We start from the raw sequence: 25,354 nt of genomic DNA on the forward strand, positions 1-25,354 counted from the left end.
ATTTTAAGTACAGTACAGTTACATCCATCACTGGTATCTTGTGCCCTTACATGACAGGTCTTGGTTCTTGTTTTATCCACATTCCGCTGGCCCCCCTTGACCCCCTCCACCCTTCCCTATTTACAAAGACTTTGTTTCCATTTTTTTTTCTTTTCTCTTATTTTTTCTTTTCCTGTTATTCTAATCGGTTCATTATGCCAGTTTTTCTGATCTACCTGAGTGTAACCTAGGTCTTCTCCTAGACTATTTCTAAATCCTCCAAGTTCTTATAACTTTCCATATCCCCAGCAACTCTTTCATCTGGTACCTTTCCCACTGTTCATCCACAAGAGTCTTTAGGGTTTTACTCCAGGCCACTGCCTATTTAAAGTTGTATTAATATGGAAGAGTAGCATACACATAACTTGGTTATATTTCAATATTGACTCTAGTGTGTCTAGAGATAGCACACTTGAATTTGAGGGCAAGTTATTAATTCATCTTTAGTACAAATCTTTCTTCCAGTGTTCTACACTCCTATCTCTCCATTCTTCATTCTCTTTCAACAAGTTCTTCATATTAAGGGAATTTTTAAAAGCACACCTTAATATTTGATGGTGAAATATTTCAGCAAAATAGGAGTAGCAAAAATAAAAATGACCATAAAAAGCAAAGGGAAGGAGTTCATAAAGTAAAAATATAAACAAGAAAATTAATGAAATGCAAAATAAAAACAAAAAGTCCAAATTAATTTATAGATTCAAGAGCTGATTCTCTGTAAAGCCCAATAAAATAAATAAATTAGGGAAAATCTAATTAAAAAAAGAGGACAAAAACAACCTAGTTATGTAAACAATAACCACAAAAACAAGTATTTAAAAAAAATTTAACAAAATATAAACCCTCAAAATATGTAATAAAATGTTTAAACCTTGATAATATAGACAATTTGTGGGAAAATATATATGTCTAAAATTGATTCCAGGGCTGGGATTTAGCTCAGTGGTTCCACTGCCTGCATTCCCAAGCACAAGGTCCCAAGTTTGATCCCTGGTACCAATAAATAAATACATACATACATACATACATAGATTCCAGAGACATTTAAAATATACAGAAGCTTTAAAATTATAAATATTTATAATTATAAATTATAAGCATACCCTTAATGACATTATTTCTAAATGTTTTCATGGTAATAAGTGTTACATTCAAACATTCAAGGAACATATTGTCTTCATTTCTTATAAATAAAATAGACTTAGAGAAGGCCGAGAATTTACTCAGTTGTTACAAGGTTAGTATAATCCTACTATCAAATCTTTAATAAAATTTTAGTAAATCAAATTAGATTGTACATACTAAAAGCAACATCACAAAACAAATTAGCTTAAATTAATGAAGCAAAGGTATTTTATTTTTGCAATTAATATATTTTTATCTCAGTCTGAAAAAATAGATAAAGCATATTGTTATCTCAATGGATAAATTAAAAATCATTTAATAAAATTCATGCTCATTCCTGGCACTAAAATTAAAGACTACTGCTGTAATATATCTGTTAAAATTATTCTGAAATGCCTTCATTAAACACAATTAGATAAGAAAGCTCCATAAGGGTCATAAATATTTTGAAAAGATAAAGCAAAATTATCAAAATATATCAATATATATTTAACTCTGAAGTCCAAACAAATCAAAGTACTTTTGAGTTATTTTTGCTATTGCTTATTGTTTTAAAAAAATCAATAAATTCTTTATGTAATATCAAAGATAATAAAAAAAGATGAACTCATAAGAACAACTTAAAATGTAAACTGTCTAGGAATAAACTTTTACTGAAAAATGCATAGGACCCATTGTGCTACCTAAAAGAAAATCTGAATACAAGGAGAATGATTTAATATTCCAGAATAGAAAAATACTACAACAACAGTTCTCTGTAAACAGCTTTTATAAATATATCAAAGTTCAAGTGACTCAATAAATTCCAATGCAGTTTTTTAACGAATTGAAACTCATTGTGCATGTATCTTTAAACATCACAGCATATTTCTGTAGGATACACTGCTAGAACAGATGTGTTATTAGTTGTTAGTTGTTAGTTGTTAGTCACCTTTCCATCACAGTGACAAAATACTTGAGAAAATCCACTTAAAAGGAAGATGGATTCTGGTTCATTGATTTCAGACAATTCAGCCCATGGTGGCTTAGTACTGTTGCTTTTGGGCCTGTGGCAAAGCAGTAAGTACATCATGGCAAACACATGTGGCCTAGGAAACTAATTTATCTCAAGGTGGCCATGACACAAGGAGAGAGAAACAGGAAGGCACTAGGGTCCCAGTATGGCCTTCAAGGGCACATCCTCCAATCACCGAACTTCCACAACTAGGCCCCTCCTCTTAGAAGTCTCACTGCCTCTTAGCCCAGCCTTTAGCAGTTGAAGCCTTCAACATATCTACCATTTAAGATCCAAACCATAGCACTAAGCCAAACGTATGTAAATTTATTTAGGTTTAGTTCCATATAATTCACAAGAAATACTGAGATCCAGTTTAGCCTTACATGAGTCAACCTTGCCTATTTTCATGTTTAATATCTTCAGTTTGTTAATTGTAACTAACCCATTATTTATTTTCTTTGCCTTTTTCCTAACTCCATAAAACTTGAACATATTTCTAAGTTTATGAGCCATCTTTGTCTTTTATTAGTGTGATTTTGCTCTTCATAAAAAAGTCTGTTTTAATTAAATGCTAAGTTTCAGCAGATTATCATACAAAAAGCTTATCATATATTATTTACCTTTAATGGATATGGCTCTACCCTTAAAATGTTTTGCCCATTTTTTTTTCACTTCTTATTTTTATTAGTACATATTTGCAGTGCATAAGGTTACTTTCCTTGTGGGGCGTTGGGATGTGTACATAACGCATCTTATTTCTTTTTTCATCTCCTTTCCATTTGCTCCCTCACCCTTCCCTCCATTTCTTGATGCCCTTTCCACACGAAAAAAACCTGTCTCCATATTTGCTATTGTCTATATTTTTATTTTGCCTTTTATTTGTATTTTGAGTTTTGAAAATATTTGAGATTTGAAATCTGATCCATTTTTTTCTACTCATGTGTTACATTGAATGTATACACTTCAGTGAAATTGGCTTTTCCCCCTTTGTAGATACAATGATGTTCTAGTTCTTCTGAAACTGCAGATTCATAATTCAAAAGCTGGGAAAAGGTTTCAGTGCTGTAGACAAAAAATGATGGAGATGTGAGGCAAGAGGAAACCAGACGGATGTGAGAAAGGATGGGAAGGTGGAATCATTAGGGTTGGTGACAGGTGGTTGAGGGACTCCTGGAATTTGGCTCAAGTAACTCAGAAAGGTAGGGAACACTGCCCTCAGTGCAGGAACTGGTGTTCTGTTCCAAGTGGGACTACTTGAGGCTGAAGCTCAGGGAACAACTACAGAGACAGAAGAGTGTTGGAGACATCAATAGGAGATAGAAAGCGAAGTCAGTATGGATGCGATTGAAGGAGTAAAAAAATGAAATGAGAAATGCTTGATTTTGTTTTAGTCACTGTGAGCCTTCATTTTATTCCATTTCTCACTAATTGAATGACTGTATGCAAATTATCCTAATTGTCTAAAGTGAATAAATCATTTTTCCACCATAGCTGTGCGCTCTTTAATGGCAGAACTGCATTTTATAATCCCCAAATACTTATTAAATTAAGTTAAAAACTGAACCGTGAGTTTTGACAATACCAGCTTTGGGGCCTACCATGATATAAACGGTCTCCATGTTCCAGTTATATGGGACATGACTCCAGGGTATGAAAGCATTTTCCTGAGTCATACAGTAGTTGAAGACTTGGTATAATGCAAAAGTATAAAATTTACTTATTCTAATATTAACTTTGATCTGTTTATAAATCATCAAGTTATTCTTATCTGATAAAAATTCATGGTGTGCAATATAGTGTCTCTTAGTTTTTAATTCATCATGGCTACTTTTTAAAGAATATACACTGACTAGATTCCTCTAAAGAAGAGTTGTAGGACTATACTTAAAACTGAATATTATAGGGCTGGGGATTTAGCTCAGTGCTTCTGCCGCCTGCCTCCCAACTACAAGGTTCTGAGTTTGATCCCCAGTACCCCCCCAAAAAATGAATATTGTAAATGAAAATGAAAATGACATTTTCTTTTACTTTTTACTCTTTAAAAAATTTTAGAAATTTACCTGTAAATTTTATGGAAAAATTAATGATCTTAGTTGATGTTGTCTAAAAACAATGAGATTTAATCTTTAGGAAGATGGAAGAGAAGGAAATTCTCTAATTTTATTTCAGAAGTAATACAATGTACTGTATATGATAAGGATTGGTATAGCCTATACTGTACTAATTTAAGAAAATGTTGCACACTTGCTTGATTTTAATATTATAAGGAAAATGTCTTTAATTTAGTATAGTTAAGTTTAAATGTAAGTGTTTTCAAGATGCCTATTCTTTCTTCATTTCAGAATTTTTTAAAAAAGCCAACACTTTAACTCCAGCTCCTGGCACACATCCTATTCAATCCCCCCCCCAGATTTATAAATGGGTGGGAGTTTGTGTCTTGCTGTCTTAAACGAGTCCTATTTGGGGGAACTTTCCCTTCCCCTACTCAAATATAATGAGTAAACATCAGCCCCTCTTTCTTCCTCCTAAAGTTTTTTGCATTTTGTTATGGTTTTTCAATTTCATCTTCTGCAGAACACTTTTCCACTCTGTTCTTAGTGCCTCGTCATGTTTGTTGTTGCCAGTACATTAGAGATGCTCACATCTTTATCCGAGCTGTTTGACACTCATTCTAACCCCGTTGTTTCTTTGGGCTGTTCAAACCAATCACGAGCTTTGGTTAGAAGTAGGTCGTCAATGTCCCTCCAACGGCAATTTCTCATTCTATGTCACAGACTTACTTCCTCTCTTTGAAGTTAATTGAAAGAAATAAGGATCTGATCCCTCTGAAATGAAAAAGATAATGAGGAGAGAGAGAGCGCCTGAAGATAATACATAGAGCACCCTGAACATTTTGGGACCACCTGATACTCTTTTCTCTTTAAAAAAAAACACTAAATTTCCTGCATTATGGGAAAGAAGTTCTAGATACCAGCTTCTTCCAGGGCTTTTTGAAATGCCACGCCAAAATGTGTTTCAAGCACGAGTAGTTATTGAATAACTACCTAGTGAGGACAATGCATGTGCCAAACACAGGGGCTTACAGGTGAAGAAACAGTTCTTACTCTAATGTTGCTGATTAGATTCTACTCTAGGAATAGTAACAGTAGTAATTACTAATATACATGTATTTACTATAGACCATATACTATGCTAAATGATTCTACCAAGCTACCTCCTATCGTACTTTTTAGCTACTAGCAGAAGATAAAGATACCTTGTCTGGAGTCTCATAATTATATGGTATATATAATAGTGTGGAAATTGCCATGGAAACATGGGGGTATGACATCTGCCCAGTCCAGAAAGGAGCAGATTACTGAGCAGCGCCTTGAAGTGGTAATTACATGAAGAAGGGAGGTCAGAACACCCCTGGCAGAGGAAAGAACATAAGGAAGGCATGGGAATGTGTACTTGTGGCGTGTAAGAGGGGGCATTTACAAAAAATGTAGTTTTGTATTGGTAGAACTAAATATGCAGGTAGCATCAAGATTATTAGGCACTTTATTTAATCTTGTTTAGTCATTTGAACCTTAGCTATTGATGGAGAGCTACTGGCATATTTTAAGCAAACAGTGTCATAAAAAATTTTAAGCTTCAAAAAGATGGACTCCACTGTATAGACAGTGATTGTAGAAAAAGGAACTACAGAGGAAGACAAATGAAAAAACCATGGAAATTATCCAAGAAAATACCAAGAAGAACTAAATGCATAAAAATATATCTGGATTTTATGATTCAAACCCCAAGGTAAAAAAGGAAAATTGGCCTGTAATCCCAGCACTCGGGAGGCTGAGGCAGGAGGATCACTGTGAGTTCGAGGCCAGCTTAGGCGACATAGTGAGTTTCAGGTCAGTCTCAACTACATAGTGAGACCCTGTCTCCAAAAAAATAAAATAAAATAAAAAAAGGAAAATTGGGAAGCACTACATCCAGGAGAATATGAATATATTTTAAAGAAATTCACATAAATACACACTCAGATTATTCACATTTACCTGGCTTTCAAAAATAGAAAGCTTTGAAAAGAAGGAAGTACCAGTATCATAGTAAAAAAAGAACATGAAACAAAAAAAGAACTGAGTCATCACCAGAATCTCATTCTCATCATAGAAAATTACTCATTATTTTCTGTGACTGTTAAAGATATGAGACACGAAAATATAGTAATCATCGCCCTTTATCTCTAACATCTCCAGTCCCCAAAGTTACAAGAGCAGCTATAATTAACTTCATGTGAAGTAAAAAGGGCACACTGACTTTTATATCCTTTATTAAAATCCAATTTAAATATGAGTCCACGGCACCTTATAACTCGGGATATGTGGAGGATACACTGTACTAAAACCTGACGGTTGGAATATTCCAGATAGTTTTAAAGTCATAAGAGACATAAGTTGAACGTGGATTGTAAGACTTTAATGAAATTCTTTAGATAAAATTACCTTGTAAATATGTATCACCCCAAATTACACCTGTGTGCCTTATCCAGTGTAGTGGTTTCATAATGAGATTCTACAAAAATGTTCAGATATTCAAATAATAAAATTCTAAAATTCCCAGAATTGCAGCACAAACCTCACATCATTTTAAACATCACAAGAAATTTGAAGCTCAAAATCTTTTGATTAAAATTAAAAGATATGCAACACACCAATATGTAAATGAATGTGGGAAGGAATTAAAGTCCATTATCAAATTATCTGACTAGGTGAGGTTTTTTGTTTTTTTGTTTTTGGTGCCAGGGATTGAACTCGGGTTTTTGCACTTGCAAGGCAGGCCACCGAACCGCTGAGCCAAATCCCTGGCCCTAGGTGAGTATTTTTTTTAATCCAAGCTTTTCATCCCCATCTTTTCAATCTGCTTTATCTCAGTATTTGCATGTATTCTTGATACCAGGTTGAGACTGAGATCTTTCTTTAGCTAAATCTTGAATATTTTTAAAGGGAGATAAATAGTTCTTCCAACATTTTAACAGTTTAATTCAATTTGAATTTCACTGTGGGACCCTATACGTCTCACTTTTTAAGAGATTTTACAGTTAATGGAATATACAGGATTATCACAGCACAGGCCCCTACCAAATCAATTTAAAAACAAGCCAATCCCAGGCTGTTTAGCAGTTCCTTTAGACCAAATTATGTTTCCAGATTTAAGAATGTGCTCCAGTCCAAAGACAGCTCCTAAAGATATTATCAGGGACTTGATAGTACTTAGGTGAAGCTTATGTGATTTTTTCTTGGTTATATCAGTTCATTCCTTGCCTGCTTTATAGAATCTATAAACACAATCTACCTCAGCATAGCTTTTAAAACTAGCATCAAAGCCATAACTACTTTGCTAATAACTCCACAATGGTGACTGACACAAATATTAAGTCTAATTTTTAGATATGTTTGTCTATGAACAGATATGTTCCATAGCTTTTACATCCTCTGGCCTTTGAGCCCTCTGTTGGTGGCACTCCACTATGAACTAACTATCCATGATACCAGAAGGTATTTCAACTGTTTCTTACTAGGAAAAACCATTGCCCAGAAAACCTGTCTCCAAGACTTTTTGCTCTCACATAATTATCCAACCCCAAGCCAGCTTGAGGCTGTGGGAAATGTCTGAAGAACATGGGCAAGGACTGGTAACCCAAGTTGGCCCCTTCAGTTTCCTTCCAGCAAGGAGAGTAGAATTTGGGGTCAGCCTACCTAGGGCTACCTATCTTGAGCTGATACTTAGAGCTTGAACTTCATAAGAAGTTCAGGGGCCTTGCAATGTAAAGTAGTAGCATTTTATTATTCTTTCCAGCAATGACTAAAAGACCTGTATATGGAAAGATTCCCTTTTCCCCCCATTATTGAAACTATACCTTACAAAGGCCTTCACCCTGCTAAGGACTTCAACTGATCCAGGTACCTGTGCTAAGGCTGGCATCCGGATGGTTCAAAATCAAGCCATTGTAGCCTATATGCTCAAACCCTGACAGTTGGTCAAGCCTTCCTCACAACTTCTTTGTTGAGGCCAGTGAGACCAGAATTTGCTTGTAGGGTATAAACAGATGGTATCTGCTGAGGTCCTCTGTGTGGCCTGTATTTGGTTGGAGTGTCCCGAAAAGCTTGGGCCTCCAAGGACTATGATTTTGCTGATGCTAAACATACTCTCACAGTTTTGCTTAGGTGACCAAATCATACTTTTGCTCAGGCCCCACACAATATGCTGAATGTTTGTTGCTTCTAGCAGTGCCTCTACAAAAACAGTCAGCCATTCATTTCTAGACAGCACCCTCATAAATTGCAGTGATTCACCAAAATAAAAATACCAAGTGGCCAGTGCCTAAGACCTTCAGCCATATGCCTGAGTCAACTGTTTAAATAAAACAACCACACAGTTTATAAATTAAAAACAAAAACAAATAAACAAACAAACAAAAATACTGACATGCAGATTAAAGTTCAAGCCCCTCTACATCAACTCTTCCGTCCAGTTTGTTCTGTGTGTATTTCTCATTCACTTGCCCTGGGTACCACCAGTTTCTAACATTTCCATGTCTACAGATAGGTATTTCCACTACAGGCCCAAAAGATATGCAGACTAAATGTTCTCTAAAGGCAGCTCAGCTCCTAAAGGGAAGGGGTGAGGGAATAGGTGGGGCTGGGCTATATACATTCCTTCCAAACTCCTGAGCTGCCAAAGTAGGAAAATTACACCAAAAGGGTTTCCTGCACGTAAAGAACATCAGGCTTGAATAAATACCCTCTTTCTCTCGTAATTATTATTATGTGCCATTACAACTTTACTAATTTATAGTTAGGTGATTCACATGGAAAACATCTGATTTGTGAAATAATTGAAAAGAAAACATTGCTACTTTTAAGTGCTTTATGATTTGGTCCACTAGGGATTTCTCCTAATAAGGAGCTCAGACTACCAATTATGTGTACAAGTTGGAATTTTAGAAAATGCTTTCCATGCAACATATTCTCCATGGACAAATAATTATGACTTAAAATGCATTTGCTTTATTGTTTAAAAAGTAAAATTCACAAATTATAAATAGATGACTCTCCCAATATATGTTAAATTCAAAACAGACTTACCAACTCTGTAGGGCCCTCCGGGAATAACTTAGGTCCATGTGTCAAATGATAGTGTAACAGAAAACCAAATAAAATTGCTTTGCAGACAGCTGTCCTTGGGAAACTCCCCACACATTTCTCATTGGGGTACTGCTTCCCACCCAGTTACTTTGTTCAAGGTCTGTGCCTTGCTTCTCTGGTGCCTCTGCTGCACATATTTATTGAGCCCTTACTGCGTGTAGGGCAAATATTCTCCAGATCTTTGTTGTGCCTCCATTGAATACCTTTCTTTTCCTCATTTTTCTCATTAACTAATTCATGATGAAATACTCATTATTTCCTATACCCTAAGGTACTATCTAGTACCAGAGATTTTACATCTCATCTGTATTCATTCTTAAAATGTCATTCTAGTTTGCTTGCAGTCATTCCTTAAGAGCAGCTACCTACACCCTTATTGGAGCAGAACGCTGCTTGCTGCTTTGCACTGTGCAATTTTTTGTTTTGTTTTGTTTGCTCAGTATCAGGAAGGAACTCAGGACCTTGTGCTTGCTAGGCAATTGTGGTGCCACTAAGCTAAATCCCCAGCCCTGCACTATGCTTTTTTAGCTACTTAGGGTGGTAGTTTATGTGATGATACCCTTTAACATTTATGTTGAGTTGGTTCATTATTATTCCTGATGGACCTACAGAATTGTGAGATATGCATTGCAGAATATGAAAACTAATAAATTGGCTTTTTATATGTCTTATAGAATCTTCCAGACTCCATAATGTACAAATCTGTGACATTTGTTCTAGATGTTAAAATGCAGCTGAATGTTTGACAGTTTATTCAGAGATTTATAAAATGAAAACTACATGATATTTTTCTTTTTTTGATCTAGGAGCTGAAGCTAATTTTATGATGAAAATTCATCCTCTGAAGAAATATCCTGTGGATCTTTATTATCTTGTTGATGTATCAGCATCGATGCACAATAATATAGAAAAATTAAATTCTGTTGGAAATGATTTATCTAGAAAAATGGCATTATTCTCCCATGACTTCCGCCTTGGGTTTGGCTCCTATGTTGACAAAACCGTCTCACCATACATTAGCATCCACCCCGGGAGGATTCACAATCAGTGCAGGTATTTAATTTTTGGTGTGGATCATTTTAAGTGAATATTTGTCTTATGAAATTTCATTTTGTTCATATGTAAAGAGTTTAGAAGGTTTTATAACTTTCTCATATTAGATAAGAATCAAAAATATTTGAGGAGGTGAAAATTATTATGTGCAGCTTGGGTTTGTTGTTTTACATTCGTCAAAATATTATTTGCTCACATTTTGTTACCCCCACACACACACAATGTCCTGTCTCATATTAGTAACTTTCAATAAACTTCCAGCCCTCAGGCATTATGTACATAAATATCTCTGTGGAAATTTTGTGTTTCTCCTTTTTCATTGCTCCAAAGTTATTGAATTTAGATTCAGTACATTTTAAAGTATCTGTCTTGCCAATGATGAGTCTCTCTCTCTCCGAGACTGTATCATGATTATGAATAATTATGCTGCTTTTTTTGCAAAATGTAAGCATTTCGTTTTACTTTTTCTTTCACTGGTACGTTTTGGGTATACACAATGATAACATTCATCATAGGTAATTTGTACCTGTACATTTCTTGCTTCTTCTTTTTTTCCCATTCCCTTCCCATCCCTTCAACCCCATTCCCCTCCTGATCTACAACAGACTTGTTTCCATTTTTTCCCTTCCATTCTTTGTTTCTTGTCCCTCCTTTCCTTTCCCTCTCCCCTCTTCCTTGTTCCCTTTCTCATTTGAACATTTTCTTCCCATTTTGAGAAATAAGTCTGTATAATTCTTTTCTCATATATAATTTTTAGCATATGTTATACTTCCATAAATTGCTCAGATTGCCTTAAACTATATATTCCAAGTTACCAAAACAACTCTGTTGTCCATTATACTAAGCTAGGATCGATTTATATTTTAGTGGAGTTTCAAGAGCCTTCTCCTTGAAGGTGAATGTATCTAAGGATGTAATCTCACTTTCTGAGATATCGTGGAATGGTCAAAGCAAATTTAATGAATTTTAATTGGCAACAGTAATTCCACGCTGAGCATCATTTTTTAAATGAGTGTAATAGTCTTCCTTACAAATCAAACAATATACTATTTAGGCTGAATTCCAAAACTATTTCCCCAAAAATGTTTTTCAGTTGTTCCATGACCAATTATGATAGGAAACTGCTGAAAAGTCTTATTTTCTTATTAAAAATTAACAGTGCCTATCAGGACACAGGAAGCCCTTAGTTTACCCTTATTAAAGAACATGTTTCACCTTCTCTATTTTTTTGAACACCAAACCTTAAAGCCCTTATTTCCTGCTCTTATGTTCACCGATATTAAACTTATAATTTTGCACATTTTTAAGTTACAAAATTTCCCTGGCAAATGAAATTCTACTTCCTTCTCATACCAACTGCAGGAATTTACTGTTAGTAGTATTCTGGAACCAGTGAGCAAGCATGGCAATATAGACTTTGTACTTCGTCTTTTCCCATACAGCGACTACAATTTAGACTGTATGCCTCCCCATGGATACATCCATGTGCTGTCTCTGACAGAAAATATCACTGAGTTTGAAAAAGCGGTCCACAGACAAAAAATCTCTGGGAACATAGACACCCCTGAAGGAGGATTTGATGCCATGCTTCAGGCAGCCGTCTGTGAGGTAAGAAGTTTCACATCAGTGGGAGCTCAGAGAATTTGGAATTTTTGTTTTTGCTTTGATTTATGGAGTGAAAACATAGCATAGAAGAACATCTCCAGTATTACTCATTTTGATATCCATTTGGGTCTGAGGGGCGCAGTTGGGAAAGGAACATGTATACAGAGAAAGCCTTTCCAAAAGGGCTGCGCTTTTCTTGCACCGCACTCCAAGGAGAAACCAAAAATAGCTTGTTGTCCCACTCACATGACCTTGGTGTCCTGCTTTGCAACCTGGCTTATCCCTCCTCCCCCGGAACACTAGAAATCTGCAGCCAGGAACCAGTGTGGTCAAATGACTGTGGTGAAATAGAGGATGTACAAATAAATGTGAATGCTACTTATGAAGCAAGAAGGATTATACTTAAGTAGATCATGCTAGCCTGACTTAAAGTTTGTCAACTCAAACATATGGTTTACTTGAGGCAAAACCACAGTACAGATCTATGTTATTGTACAAGGTCTAATTACATGTTTATTTTAAGAGTCATATTGGATGGAGAAAAGAAGCTAAAAGATTGCTGCTGGTGATGACAGATCAGACATCTCATCTTGCTCTTGATAGCAAATTGGCAGGGATAGTGGTGCCGAATGATGGAAACTGCCATCTGAAAAACAATGTCTACATCAAATCAACAACCATGGTAATGTAGCAATAGTTCTATTGTAGCTGGCTTTGGGGGTTAAAGTACAAGTTTAAATTGGCAGTTCTGCTTTCTTACCATAAATCACCCAAAGGGGCAAGATAAAGAACCAGGACAAGCCATGAAAGAAAATGTATGGAGCTCAATAAAGTATGTGGTTATCATACTTTGGCAACATCTATTAACTCACTCTTTGATAAACTACAAGGCATTGTATAATGCTTTAAAATAAAAGTGATGCAAGAACTTACTTTTTTGTAATCCTTTCCTTGAAAGCAAAATTTGCCTCTGTTTTGTGCAAATAGACTAGTTCTGTAGGTTTGATATCTATAAACATATTAAGTAGTGATAAGAAAAATCCAGTTGGCCTAAGCAATCGTTACAGTCCAATAGGTAGAAACCCAATAGAGACCAGGAACAAAGAAAAAAAAAAAGTAAAACAAGGCAAGATTGTCTACTTTACATCTCACTTCCTGCCTCTACAACTTATATCTGTGTAGAGCTGTCTTAGATTCATGGAGATCTGAAGTGCTCTCAGACGGTTGACATAGACTTTGGATTATATGTTTAAATATAATCTTATAGTACCATATCTCACCCAGATTAGCTAAGTCTTGACATAAATGTTAAGGCCTATTTCCACATTTTTGCAAATGGCAGGATGGAAGCCATCAAACTTTCTCACATCATGGACCTCAGTGTCTCAGAAGTTATTTCCACAGTGCTCTTAGGCCGAAAGAATTACCTAACAGTTCTGTTCATTAGACAGTTAGGGCCATATTCCGTAACTGTTCATTCCCAACCAACTTAATAAGACACATGAATGAAATATATAGGTATATATTTATGTCATTTTAAATAAATTATTTAGTAATGAGAACTTCTGAAACTTTGTAATCAGATTGGATACTGCCACCTTTATTTCCTGTTCCACATTTATTTTCATGTGGATCCACTTGGTTATTGCATGTTACTTAGACAAGTAGAATCACTGTAGTCATAAAACTGTGACCAACCTCCAGCTAGTAGTTTATGGGCCCCTGACAATTATGGTTACTCTATTGTTTCTCTTAAAAACTTAAAATATTTCATGCCACTCGCAAAGTGAGCTATGGGGCTCCAAAGCACCTTACATATAGTTTGGGAATTACAGTATTAGAAGCATAAATTATGCTGAAATTTTTGTGGTTTCCATGTATAAAATTCAAATACATCACCAGCTGATCTAGAACACCCTGCCACACTTGTAGAAGGTCGAGGGAACAATTCTATTTTGATTTCAAATAAGTATAATGCTTGATTGAGGTTTTTAAAAGTTCAGGATTTAGAATTACTCTGCTAATGCCATTCTTCTTGCTAGTTCTCTTCTACGTAGCCTCATTTCGCTTTGACAGATCCACCTACTTCTACTTAGTCATTTCCTGTCTATCCTTCCTCCTATTTAACTTCTTTTAATCTGAGTTAGTCTAGTTTACTTATTGAGAGTAGAGAGGGAGACAAGAGGAATTCTTCTACTAAGAGACAGAAAAGCATTTTTTAAAAGGAGAAATAACAGTGACATTATTCTCAAATTGCACTATTGTTTTGAAGTTTTGCCAAGTCACTGAAGTCATCTCTCCATAAGTGTATTTGAAAGGATGCTGTTACTTATCTAAGGAGGATCCCTTAGGGAAAAAACCAGCTATCATAATTTTAGACATATCTTTGTCATAGAACCTTATGAAAATAAATTGTAATTCCGGTGGAATTTTAGGCATTGTTTGGGTTCTTGTAATATCAGGAAACTAGATAATCTATCACGAACTGCTTTTAATTTATTGGTCATTATTCCATGTATTTAAAGAAATGAGCCTTCCACATGTCACTGATTTAATATATTGAGTAAACTAAGGAGGGATGTGAATGTTGATATCTTAAAATACTTTTATCTCAGTTACCACAGGCCTATGTTTTAAAAGATCGTTTTCATAGGAACTCTGATTCTCCCAATTCTAGGACCACTACTCTAAAACAAAAGAGGCTGAAGCATTTATATTGAACCTTTGGGTATGAATTTATTTGTACAAGATATACAACTGCTCTGAAGCCTCCTCGATCAAAGGCTACTTTTACTTTACTCTAAGCATATATACCTGCTCATTTTAAAATGATTTCTTTCCTCTTCAATTTAGCTATGGTGGCGACATTTAAAAATTTGTGTTAGACAAGTGATCAAACACTTTATCTGCAGCAGTCAATGCTAGTAATGTTGAATGAGTTCCAAGAGAATGAGATCCAAACTCTGACTCTTTTCTCTATAATGGGGAATAATTGATAAAAGACCTTTTATATGTCTAAATTCCAGTTCTGCTTGGATACATAGCTACTTCATAAAAGTCAATATGAATCCTAGAGTAATAAAAACTACCATTTTGAGGGTATATATTCATGAACTTGAAGCACTGCAGCAAACACTTTGCAGACAGTATCAAATTTATCTTTCTAACAACTGTATAAGGTGATCCTCATTATCAGCCTTTTACAAACAAAAATGGTGGAGTTTGGAAAAGTTACACTTGCCTGAGGATAGACAACCGAAAACATGAATAAACTACAGACCAAGAACTCAACCTACCACAAACTTATATTAAAATCTGAATTCTTAACCATTTTCTCACAATGTCTCAATAAAATGTAGGAAAAATACAAAAAAGAAGAGATTCTTTGTATAATTTCTCTTCTAACATGCCATTTTTGGTCTTAATATAAGGTTGTATAAACCAGCTGATTTGACTTATATAAATTACAAAACAAGATACTGCATAGCTTAAAATAATTTCTGCTTATACATTATTCATATTTGTATATGGCTGTTGGCAAATGAAGCTACACTATTGCATACGTTACACTTCCCACTGTCTTTTTCTTCAAGACTAAAAGCCAGAATAAACAACTTGAGCAGCAGTGCAGTTTTATAACCTGCCCAGCAGTAATGACAATTTAAAGAATGACATTCTTTCTAAAATATTAGATGCTAATACAGAAATTGTTAATGATGCAGAAGATAAGCTATTAGCACTGAGGGAATGGAATTTGATCCTCCCCACCCAGCTCCTCCAGGGTTATTCCCAGCCTTGGTCAGAGGCCTCCCAGAAACCATTGACCCACCCTTTGCAGAGGCCAAGAACAGCACAAAGATCTTCAGTCACAGTGAAAAGAGACCAAGGAGCAAGTATGTGGAGGTCGTGCAGTGAACCTTATAAATGGGATTTTCAGATGTTGGGGTGATTCTTACTCCTGAATAGACAGATGCAAACAGGCAGGATCTTCCCATAGTCTTACTGTATGTACCAGCGCAAACAATTTATTATTATCTTCCAGTTTAGGTTTGATATTTCATTTTCCATGCACATCTTTTTTAGTACATGTTAGCAATGCTAAGGAGTTGGTACATCTACAGAGCACATCTTAAATTGCGTATCCTCTTCCCCTTCTTTCCCTCCCCTTTTCTATATCTCTTGATCATCTTCTCTTTTGAAAAAGATGTGCCCAGCCAAACCATACCACAATCAGTGCTTCTTTGTACTTTCTCTCTTACACCTGCTTAGAATTCCTACTGCTGGCTTCCTAGTCCATTCCTTTTCCTGCAGCCTAACTGGGATGCAGATGTATCAGCTTCTTAGATGATTAAGGCAGAATTGTATCAAGATGTGGTATGTGTAGATAGCAACACCGGTACCCCAAGATGAGTATATTTATTATGTATTGCAGCCATATAACTAAAAGGACAAACGGAGGAATTTTAGGAGGCATATTATGCATCACTGCCGACTTATACTTCCTTATGGATAAAAATAGTCAATACTGTTTGTGCCTCTTCTCATAAAGTTTTGTTTAACATATACTTGACTTCTGTATGCTCTTTAGGAAGATTTTTTTTCTTGCCATAAGTAACATTCAATTTTTCTAGAAGTGCTAATGAAAAAAGAGCTTAAGAATATTTTAAAATAATTTAATCCTTTACCCTCCTATGTGAGTTTATAAGCTTTTATAACTTACTACATTTATTTCCATGCTCTTCTTATTTTCCAAAAGAAACGTTTTTGACATTTTCAGAGTCTGAAAGATATTTGTAGCTAATCTTTATATCAGACAGAGTTCCACTAAGTACATAATCGTAAACCTCCAATAAAGATATTTGTTAATTATTTTGCTGCACGATAAGAAATTGTCACTTCAACTTAAGAGAATGTTAAATATCTCTCTGTTTCTCCTTCCAAGCTTTGTGTTATTAATAAAAATAATTCACTGAACACTTATTTTGTGCAAGCCACTGAATAAAACAAGAAAGACTTAAGTCTATGTGCAATTTTTAAAAAATAATATAACATCTTATGGAGATGTTATTAAAAAAAACTAATGCCTAATTTCAAATTAATGTTTACTGAACTATCTTCTGTAAATTATAAACCTTACAACAATTTCTACATTATTTTATGAAACCTAATTTGAATGATTTTTATGTTATCAGAAAAGTAGCCAGAAAATTATGTCTGCAAACAATATTTAGCTGGATTTCTTATAATTATAATTATTGTTGTTATTGTTATTGTTATTGTTATTATTGAAAGCAAGTGTTGCATGCAGATATCACCTACAACAGGCTTTGAGGAGCCTGCCTCTGCTTCTGTGGTGCCTTTGGAATGGAACAAAATGAAAGCTAGGAATGGAATAGCAGCACAGTAAAATTTAAATTTGGTTTTAAAATTCATGGAATGTAATATTGTAATGAAATTAGATGTCTTGGTCAAATTATATTTAGGAAGAAAATTTTATTATGACTCTTAAAATGCTCACAAAAATTGTAGTCCACACCCTCCTTCAGTAAGCAGAGTACTATGATTCCAACTGATGCCTGTTTTGGGCAGGGGCCACAAACTCCAACCCCAGATGAGCCGGGAGTGGTGGTGCACACCTGTAATCCCAGCACTCGGGTGGCTGAGGCAGGAGGATCTTTGTGAGTTCAAGACCAGCCTGGGCTACATAGTTCCATGTTAGTCTCAACTACATAGTGAGACCCTGTCTCAAACAAACAAAAACAAAACAAAAACAAAAAAAATTCCAATCACAGAAAGCCCAGTTATAAAGGGTAAATAGATAAAGCAAGTCAATTAAAGCGCACCAAGAGCATATCTGACACACACCCCCAGTATATCTCTTCCCTCAGTAATCTTGTATTGAAACCACTCAACATCCCAAGGAGATGAGATACTGCTTCATTTCTGTTCTGTAAATGAGAGAATGACAGTACTGAGGCATCAGTATCCTGTCCGCATTCACACTCCCTTGTACAGCAGTGCTTGCAGCAGACACCAACCAGTGCAACTTTGAGACAGGATTCCCTGCTCACAATAAATGCAGATGAAGTAATTATAGAATGGTAAAGGAAAGTCTCTGCATTTCTCATTTATTGCCTCATAAGTCTGAGAGGTAGACAATAGTATTTATATCTGTTAGATATGGGTATGGTTACAGATATAGATATGGATATAGGATTCCTGGAATATTGACTGTTGCCCAGTCACAAAGTGTATTAGTGACCTTTCCATAGCTATAATAACTACCTGGGATTATCAACTTCTAAAGAAAAAAGATTTATTATAACTCACAGTCTTGGGAGCTGTAGTCCTGATAAGTTGCTCCCATTGCTTTGGGCCTATGGCAGTGGTGGGAACATATGACAGAATGAAACCACATAAATCATGACTAGGGAGCAAAAGAGAGCAAGAATAAGGAAGCAGGTTCCCACAGCCTCCTTCAAGGACACACCCAAGTAACTTGATGGCCTTCTGCTAGGTCTCACTTCTATGTTATACCACCTCCCACCAGCACCTGATAGGGACTAAGCTTTCAACACATGGGCCTTTGGGAAGGAACATCGAAGGTCCAAACTATAAAACTCAGCAAGCAAATACAGAGCTGGGAGCTGGAGCTCCAGATGGTCTGTTTCCAGAGTTCCTGCTCTTGGTGTGGTTCTCAGATGGAGCAACTTTATCCACTAGGGGACACTTCTATATCCAGAGACACAGTAGTCACAGCTGGAGAAAGAAGGCGCTACTCTCTAGAGAGTAGATGCAGGGATGGTGCTAACCTTTCTGCACTCCACAGGATGCCTCACAGCAAAGAACATCCATTCCCAAATGTTGAGAACCCCTGCTGCTAAGAAACCCTAGTCTATGCAGTTACCGCTGTACCTCCATGTAGCTAGAAAATAGGCTATCTGGGTAGATGTGGACTGACAACATATACTTTAAAATTTCCATCTGTAAATAAATCTCTGCTGTCAGATTACTTCCATGTTATTTGTCTCATTCCTCTAAAAAAGGAACTCTAAAATATAATCCACATAATTGACATTGAAGTTTTTGGGGTTGTTTAAATAGATTATTAGAATATTCAATGTTGCAAATTCTAAATTATCTCACAAACTTTTTATTACTAATTTTACCTGAGATGGAAAGAAATTTAAACATTTCTCTTTATCCACCTAGATACACACGTTATTAAACTTCTACCATACATCTCAACACAGTTATCTCTTTAACCGAAATTGCTCCCAATGAATCTTTCTTACCTCCTCTTTCCTTCTGACATTTATAACTTACTTCCCACAGCCTTAATGACTTAGCAGCTGCCTTGGCATATTGCTTTACCTTCTCCCTTTTGCCCCTGACATGCCTGTTATCTCCAGTAATTATTTTCAGGGTTAAGAGAAACACCATGGAATGGGTTAGACAGGGGGGAGTTAGATGGAGGGGCAATGACGTCACCAGAGAGGACAGCTGGCTGTGAGGGAATGGGTTCTCCTGCTGGCAAAATAAAACACATAAAAGATAAAATCCTGAAAGATAATATGCTTCATGGAGGAAGGGGGAAGGGGCTTCAGAAAGGGCCATTAATCCATAGGTCTCTTGTCAACGGCGGTTTATTTAAACATCTGTTATACATTTGTAGTTTTTAGAAATCTGCCTCAAGGTACTCGGAATTTTCTTTTAAAACAGATTTCTCTCTAGGGTTTGAAACATGTGTTCTTTTAAGCTTAAAAGTCTGACCAATCTTTTTAATGAGCTTCTGACAAAACTAGAATATTCCAGATTTAAATTTTGTGTACACTTAGGCAATGTGATTTCCTGTTTTTGGAAGGGGAACAAGATTAAGCAGGCTCCTAAAGCTGCTTACATTTTCAACTGTTCTTTAAATACTGATTTTCGTGTGAGCTAAATATTAGCTGGTTAAAAACATATGGATTAAATTTTCCTTATAATATGAATAGCTTTTTAAATTAAGGAAAGTGAGTGTTTGGCAAGCTGCAATTATTTTTTGTCAAAGCAAAATTATTTGAAAAGTAGTTGCTGTCATTAAAACAATACTCCCAATACAATTAGATTTACCTTGCCTTGACTTGTTCTCTTTAATTTATTAGTATCAGGTAAACAGTTATAAATTATTTTAAGATTATGCCTTTTATTAGGAATAAGAATTTAGCTGGCGAATTTATGTTGCAAGATTTTTTTTTATTACTTTAAAATTACATTCTTCAGAATTGCTTTGGCCAGAACTGTTCTTATTCAAACCCATGTGGTAATACTTTTTAAGCCTTTTTCACAAATTGGTTTCATATCACATTTAAATGCAACCCATGAAAATATAGGTTATTGCTGCCACAACAAATATAGACAATATAGAAATAGAAGGATATATATATATATAGCTTCTCTTTGGGATTGAATCCAGGACTTCGTGCATCCTAAAGACACACTCTACCACTGAGCTGCATCCTCAACGCCAGTAATATTTTTAAACATCAGACCATACCTTATGTCTGTATTTGTAAATTTAGTATGTGGGTCATGGAATTTAGGTTGTAAGTGAAACTAGTCAATCTAACTTTTTGCTAAGCTCACTTATTTTCCAAAATGCAGAGATATTAATAACAAAACTGGTTTAGCAAAAATTTCCCACAAAGAAAGCACAGTTAAGACTGGTGAGTGCAACAAAGAGCAAAAACAATGAAACAATTTGAGCTTGAATCACAGGATACTAGTTAGGCTCAGTCACAAAAGCTTTGGTTCATGCAGTTAGGCACCAACAAACAAGTAGGAAGACGATGGGCAGTTTGATATCATCACTCTGGGAGATGTCTGGTTATGAATGTAGTAGAAACAATCACTTTAATTCCTCAGAGAACACTTACAGAAAAACTGAGAGTACCATTTTTAACTATATAACTTTAGATAGCAATTTCGGTCATTTGTAATTTCACACATTTTCTATCCCAAATTTATTTTTTCACTTCTGGGGACTGACCCAGGGCACATTTTAGGCATGCACATTAACTCTTAGCTATATCTCTAGCCCTTAAAACAAAACTTCATTCCCTTTCTCCTACTTATCTGTAATTTGTTACTACCACAGAGAGTTCCACAACTGGTGCTGCATATATTTTATCTATCAAAATAAAGCGGGTCTATAATATATCCTATAACAGATTAAGTATACTGATAATAAATTGAGAGGTATTTATATATGTACAAGTAGTTAGAAATGAAAATCATACTTGCTATTAGTTTTGAATATCTAATGGATACAAGAAACTACACCAAATACTTCACATACTATTGTGGGTGCTTTAATGTTGCCATCAGTCGTGGGAAGCCAAATAAATATTCACATGTTAACAGAGGATGGAACCAAGAACTTTTGTCAATAAAGTAACAAACCTAGGATTTGAGCACAGCATTTTCTCCTTCTAAAGAGCATTCATACTCTATATGTCATAAATCAAATATATATATATGCACATATTAGTGTGTATATATATATATGCATATATGGTTGTGTAGGTGCATATGTTTGTAGGTATATACATATGCACAAATATATATTTACATTTCAATTGTTGTTACTGACTTTGGCCTCGGAATGTAACTGTCACTAATGTATCTCTTTCTAATTTTTTTTTTCTCTTTCCTTTTCTTTTTCTTTCTTTCTTTTTATTTTTGGTACCGGGGATTGAAATCTCGGGACCTTGCGCTTGCGAGGCAGGTGGCAGCACCACTGAGCAAAATCCCAAGCCCCTCATTTTCTAAATATTAAATTATCTTTCAATTCCATTACTTTGATTCCATGCTGATTTTTTAAAAGGTTCTTGATGGCTTTTTTGTACATGTTGAATTAGGCCCTCTTCATTTCTGTGCTATGGGTTTTTATAGAGCTTTTGCCTATAAAAGTGTCCTTAATAATTTGATATTGATGCTCTATTTGAAAATAATGTAAATGCCTCTAGTAAAACCATAACACTTGCCATCTTATTTTATCACCTATTACAGGAACATCCCTCGCTAGGTCAACTTTCAGAAAAACTAATAGACAACAACATTAATGTCATTTTTGCAGTTCAAGGAAAACAGTTTCATTGGTATAAGGTATGTTACTTCCCAAAACATAAAAATCTGAATATTTGCATTGTGATTGCAATTAGGACTCGTCTTGGAATCAGAAATGTAGTACTGTACTAACTAAAGTATATTTGATAGTATCTCAAGTTAGCATTCAAATGCAAACTCTATCTAGGTTTATAACACCTAGAACCAAGGGTGTGTACTATGTGCTATTTGAGAATGATATTCAATACACATCAGCACAGCCTGGTATTTGACATTGATGGAGAAGATTTTTACAAAGTGAACACTCCATCTGTGCATCTGTTCAGAGTCCTGCTTATATTCTGGTCCATAGGTAGGCATGTCCTTATAATAGGTTAAAGTTGGAGAACACCCATTTAATTTTCAATACCACCAGCATTCCTACCTTTTGTCTAGGTAGGGTGTATCCAACCTTTGACTTGGTTGGGCCTCACTGAGTGAAAAGAAATGATCCCAGGCTACACATAAAAGATCTGACATAGTTAATGGATATAAGTAACTCGACTCCTGGTTGTCCAGGACAGGACCAAGAGGAAACATTGCAGTGGATGGCTACTTAAAGCTTTTGTGCCTGAGGATAATCTTGGTAGTATCCAGAATACTTTGGGCCAAGTGAGACTTGCAGATGGGATCGACGCCAGGCAGCAGTGTCTCTCTGGAAATGCCATGAAGTGCCCAGCACACAGAACCGCTCTCTTGTGCCCTTGCTGCAACATTCTTTTCAGTCTTTTAGGGTCTCTCTTCTCCAAATCATTTTCACACTGCTGTGCTGCCCTAACTTTCATTATTCATCCCTGCTCAGTGGTCTTCATCTCCCTTTCTTGCTTTATTTCTTCCTTTCACTCACTTACCATAAACCTCTCAGTGCTCAACAAATACTTAGAGTTAGTTGCCTTTGCCAAAAAGCTGGTATTCATTCACACATTTGCCTAATACCTATGAGCATTTTAATCATCTAATTATTAATAAGTATGTTAATCCTATCACTTCTTCCTGTAGAAATGTACAATGAAATTGTATTTAATATCCCAATTTCCAAAATATATATGGCACAGAACCATTTTTTAATGTAACAACAAATTAACATCCACAGAAGTAGCACTGTGGCTCTAATAAAATGATCCAAAATACATAAATAGAAACAGCTCTTATTTAACAGGTACTTAACTACTGTCAAGCATTGAGATTTTAAACATTAATTTATCTACTCATCCTAGCTATTTCTAATAATGAGGGCACTTTTATTAATAGTCCCATTTTAAGATTAGGAAATATTTAGAGAAGCTAGCTCTTTGTCCAAAGTTTTCTACCACCCAAATCCTGTGCTCTAAAACTCTATACTTAATAGTTAATTTTATGTACAGATTTTTAAACCTCTCTCTTTCCTTGCTGTTTATTATTTCGTCAGAGTATTATTGGCTCTAGGAATCTCTCCCTACTCCCTACTTGCAAATATTAGCAAAACTGTGTGCAAAGAAAGAATCTTCAGGATCTAGAAGAGAGAACTCCTGTCCTGTGTGGGCCACAAATTCACCTATTTCAGTGCCCAGGGGTCTTTTTCCCAGCCATCTTCTGTGTGCTTGAAGCAGCTGTATAACCCGTCTCCCAAATCCATTGTACACATGGCTGCCAGGATAATCTACTAAAATCACAAGTATGTTCATACGAGTGTGCAAAGTAAAAGGTTCCAGGAGCTCCCTCTGATTTAGAAGGCCAAACTGTAACGTGGCATATGACACCTCTTGGCCTCTACTTGTCTGTCTGGCCTCATTCTGCAACTGTTCTCTGCCTGCGCTAACCCCCTGCCATGACTCTAGTTGTCCTGAACGTACACACACTAAGCAGAACTTTTTCCAGTCCTTTGTGCCTTTATTCTTGCCACCCTCTTTTCATGTCCATACTTGGAAGCCATTCTCTCTCATTACTCAGTTAATTCTTATTCATGCTTCAGGACAAAGCTCACAAGTTGCCTCTTCAAGGAAGCAGTCCCTGATAACCTTCCCCTGCTCTGAAATGCTCGCTGAGAATCCTTTCAATAGTATCTATGAATATCTCTGCTACTTCTATGTACATGGGTTCATGAAAATGTCACTTTTATATACCTGAGAGATCCTTCAGAATGGAAATTATGTGGCCTAATTGAAGGTAGTATATAGTATGTGCTTGACAAAAGTTGAATAAATGAATTTTGTTAATTTAAGTGATATTTTTCTTATGATTTGAGATACCAAATTGTTAGTGTCTAAATACGGCAGGAACTTAATGATGCCTATGAACAAAAGAAAAAAAGTGTATAGATGAATTTCAAGCCTTTCATAATCTGATTCCTTATAAATATGTGCTCTTTGCTCTAATCAGACTGGTTTCTTCTCAGGCAGATCTGTGAGACTCCGCTCATTCTCATTTTCTCTCCAGGAACAGCCAGCATTACTAAATATTACCCATTGTGAACATCTACCCCATGAAGCTCCCATCTGTAACTGTCTTTTCCTTCTGTCTGGTCCAACAGGTCCAAAGGTCGTTTCTATGCGACACTCGCTCTAGAAAATATTTCTGTTATGTGAGAAAAGAGTTTGCTAAATAAAGAAACATTGGAAAATGCCACATTCAATAATGTTAAATTACTTCCAAGTTGCAGGCCTACTCTGACCAATTTAATTTGAAAAGGTGCATTTTGAGTATTTAAGTGGGAGACATCCTGTACAGAATTTCTCAAACTTATTTAACATCAGAATCCTTTTCATATCTAAAGTCTCCTGTGGCTATGTCCCTGTAAGCCACTGTGGGAAGAACTGGTCTGTATTTTGATTAGATTGTTAGGTCACCATGTAATTCAGGATGGACACACACACAAAGACACTCGTGTGCAGAGAATAGATTCATTCATAGGAAAATGGATACATATTGAAGATATACTCCTAAGTGAAATAAATAAGTCACACATGTGTAAATACCAAATAGTTTCCCTGGTGTGAATATTCTCTAACAATGCATAAGATTCTAATAAGATTACTGACATTTAGAAATTTGAAGAAAGGAGCTAAAGGTGTAGGGAAGGTGTGATGCATAGGGGAAGAACAAAAAGGGAAAAGAAAAAAATGTGAGAGAATGAAAAGATGAAAATAAAGTGTTTGTAGATGGGGAGGGGAGGAGGGGGTGAAGGGAGGGCAGAGGTAAGGGGAAAAAATGAGAATCAAGACTT

At 35.7% G+C, this 25,354-nt stretch overlaps 1 protein-coding gene across 4 annotated transcripts in view; it reads left to right on the forward strand.

Annotated features, from left to right (window-relative positions):
• The window catches only part of Itgb8 (integrin subunit beta 8), an 84,839-nt gene that overhangs the window by 45,303 nt on the left and 14,182 nt on the right, over positions 1 to 25,354 (forward strand). For 3 of the 4 annotated variants that reach the window (XM_010641093.3, XM_010641095.3, XM_010641092.3), the window contains exons 4-7: positions 10,155 to 10,401; positions 11,844 to 12,009; positions 12,530 to 12,688; positions 22,057 to 22,152. In XM_010641093.3, the coding sequence (XP_010639395.1) occupies positions 10,155 to 10,401; positions 11,844 to 12,009; positions 12,530 to 12,688; positions 22,057 to 22,152 (668 nt within the window). The remainder of the gene's footprint in view (positions 1 to 10,154; positions 10,402 to 11,843; positions 12,010 to 12,529; positions 12,689 to 22,056; positions 22,153 to 25,354) is intronic. The other variant, XM_033757139.1, reaches the window with a different exon arrangement.

Source organism: Fukomys damarensis, unplaced genomic scaffold, assembly GCF_012274545.1.
Source record: "Fukomys damarensis isolate Sample0158 unplaced genomic scaffold, DMR_v1.0_HiC HiC_scaffold_4, whole genome shotgun sequence".
Taxonomy (NCBI): Eukaryota; Metazoa; Chordata; class Mammalia; order Rodentia; family Bathyergidae; genus Fukomys; species Fukomys damarensis.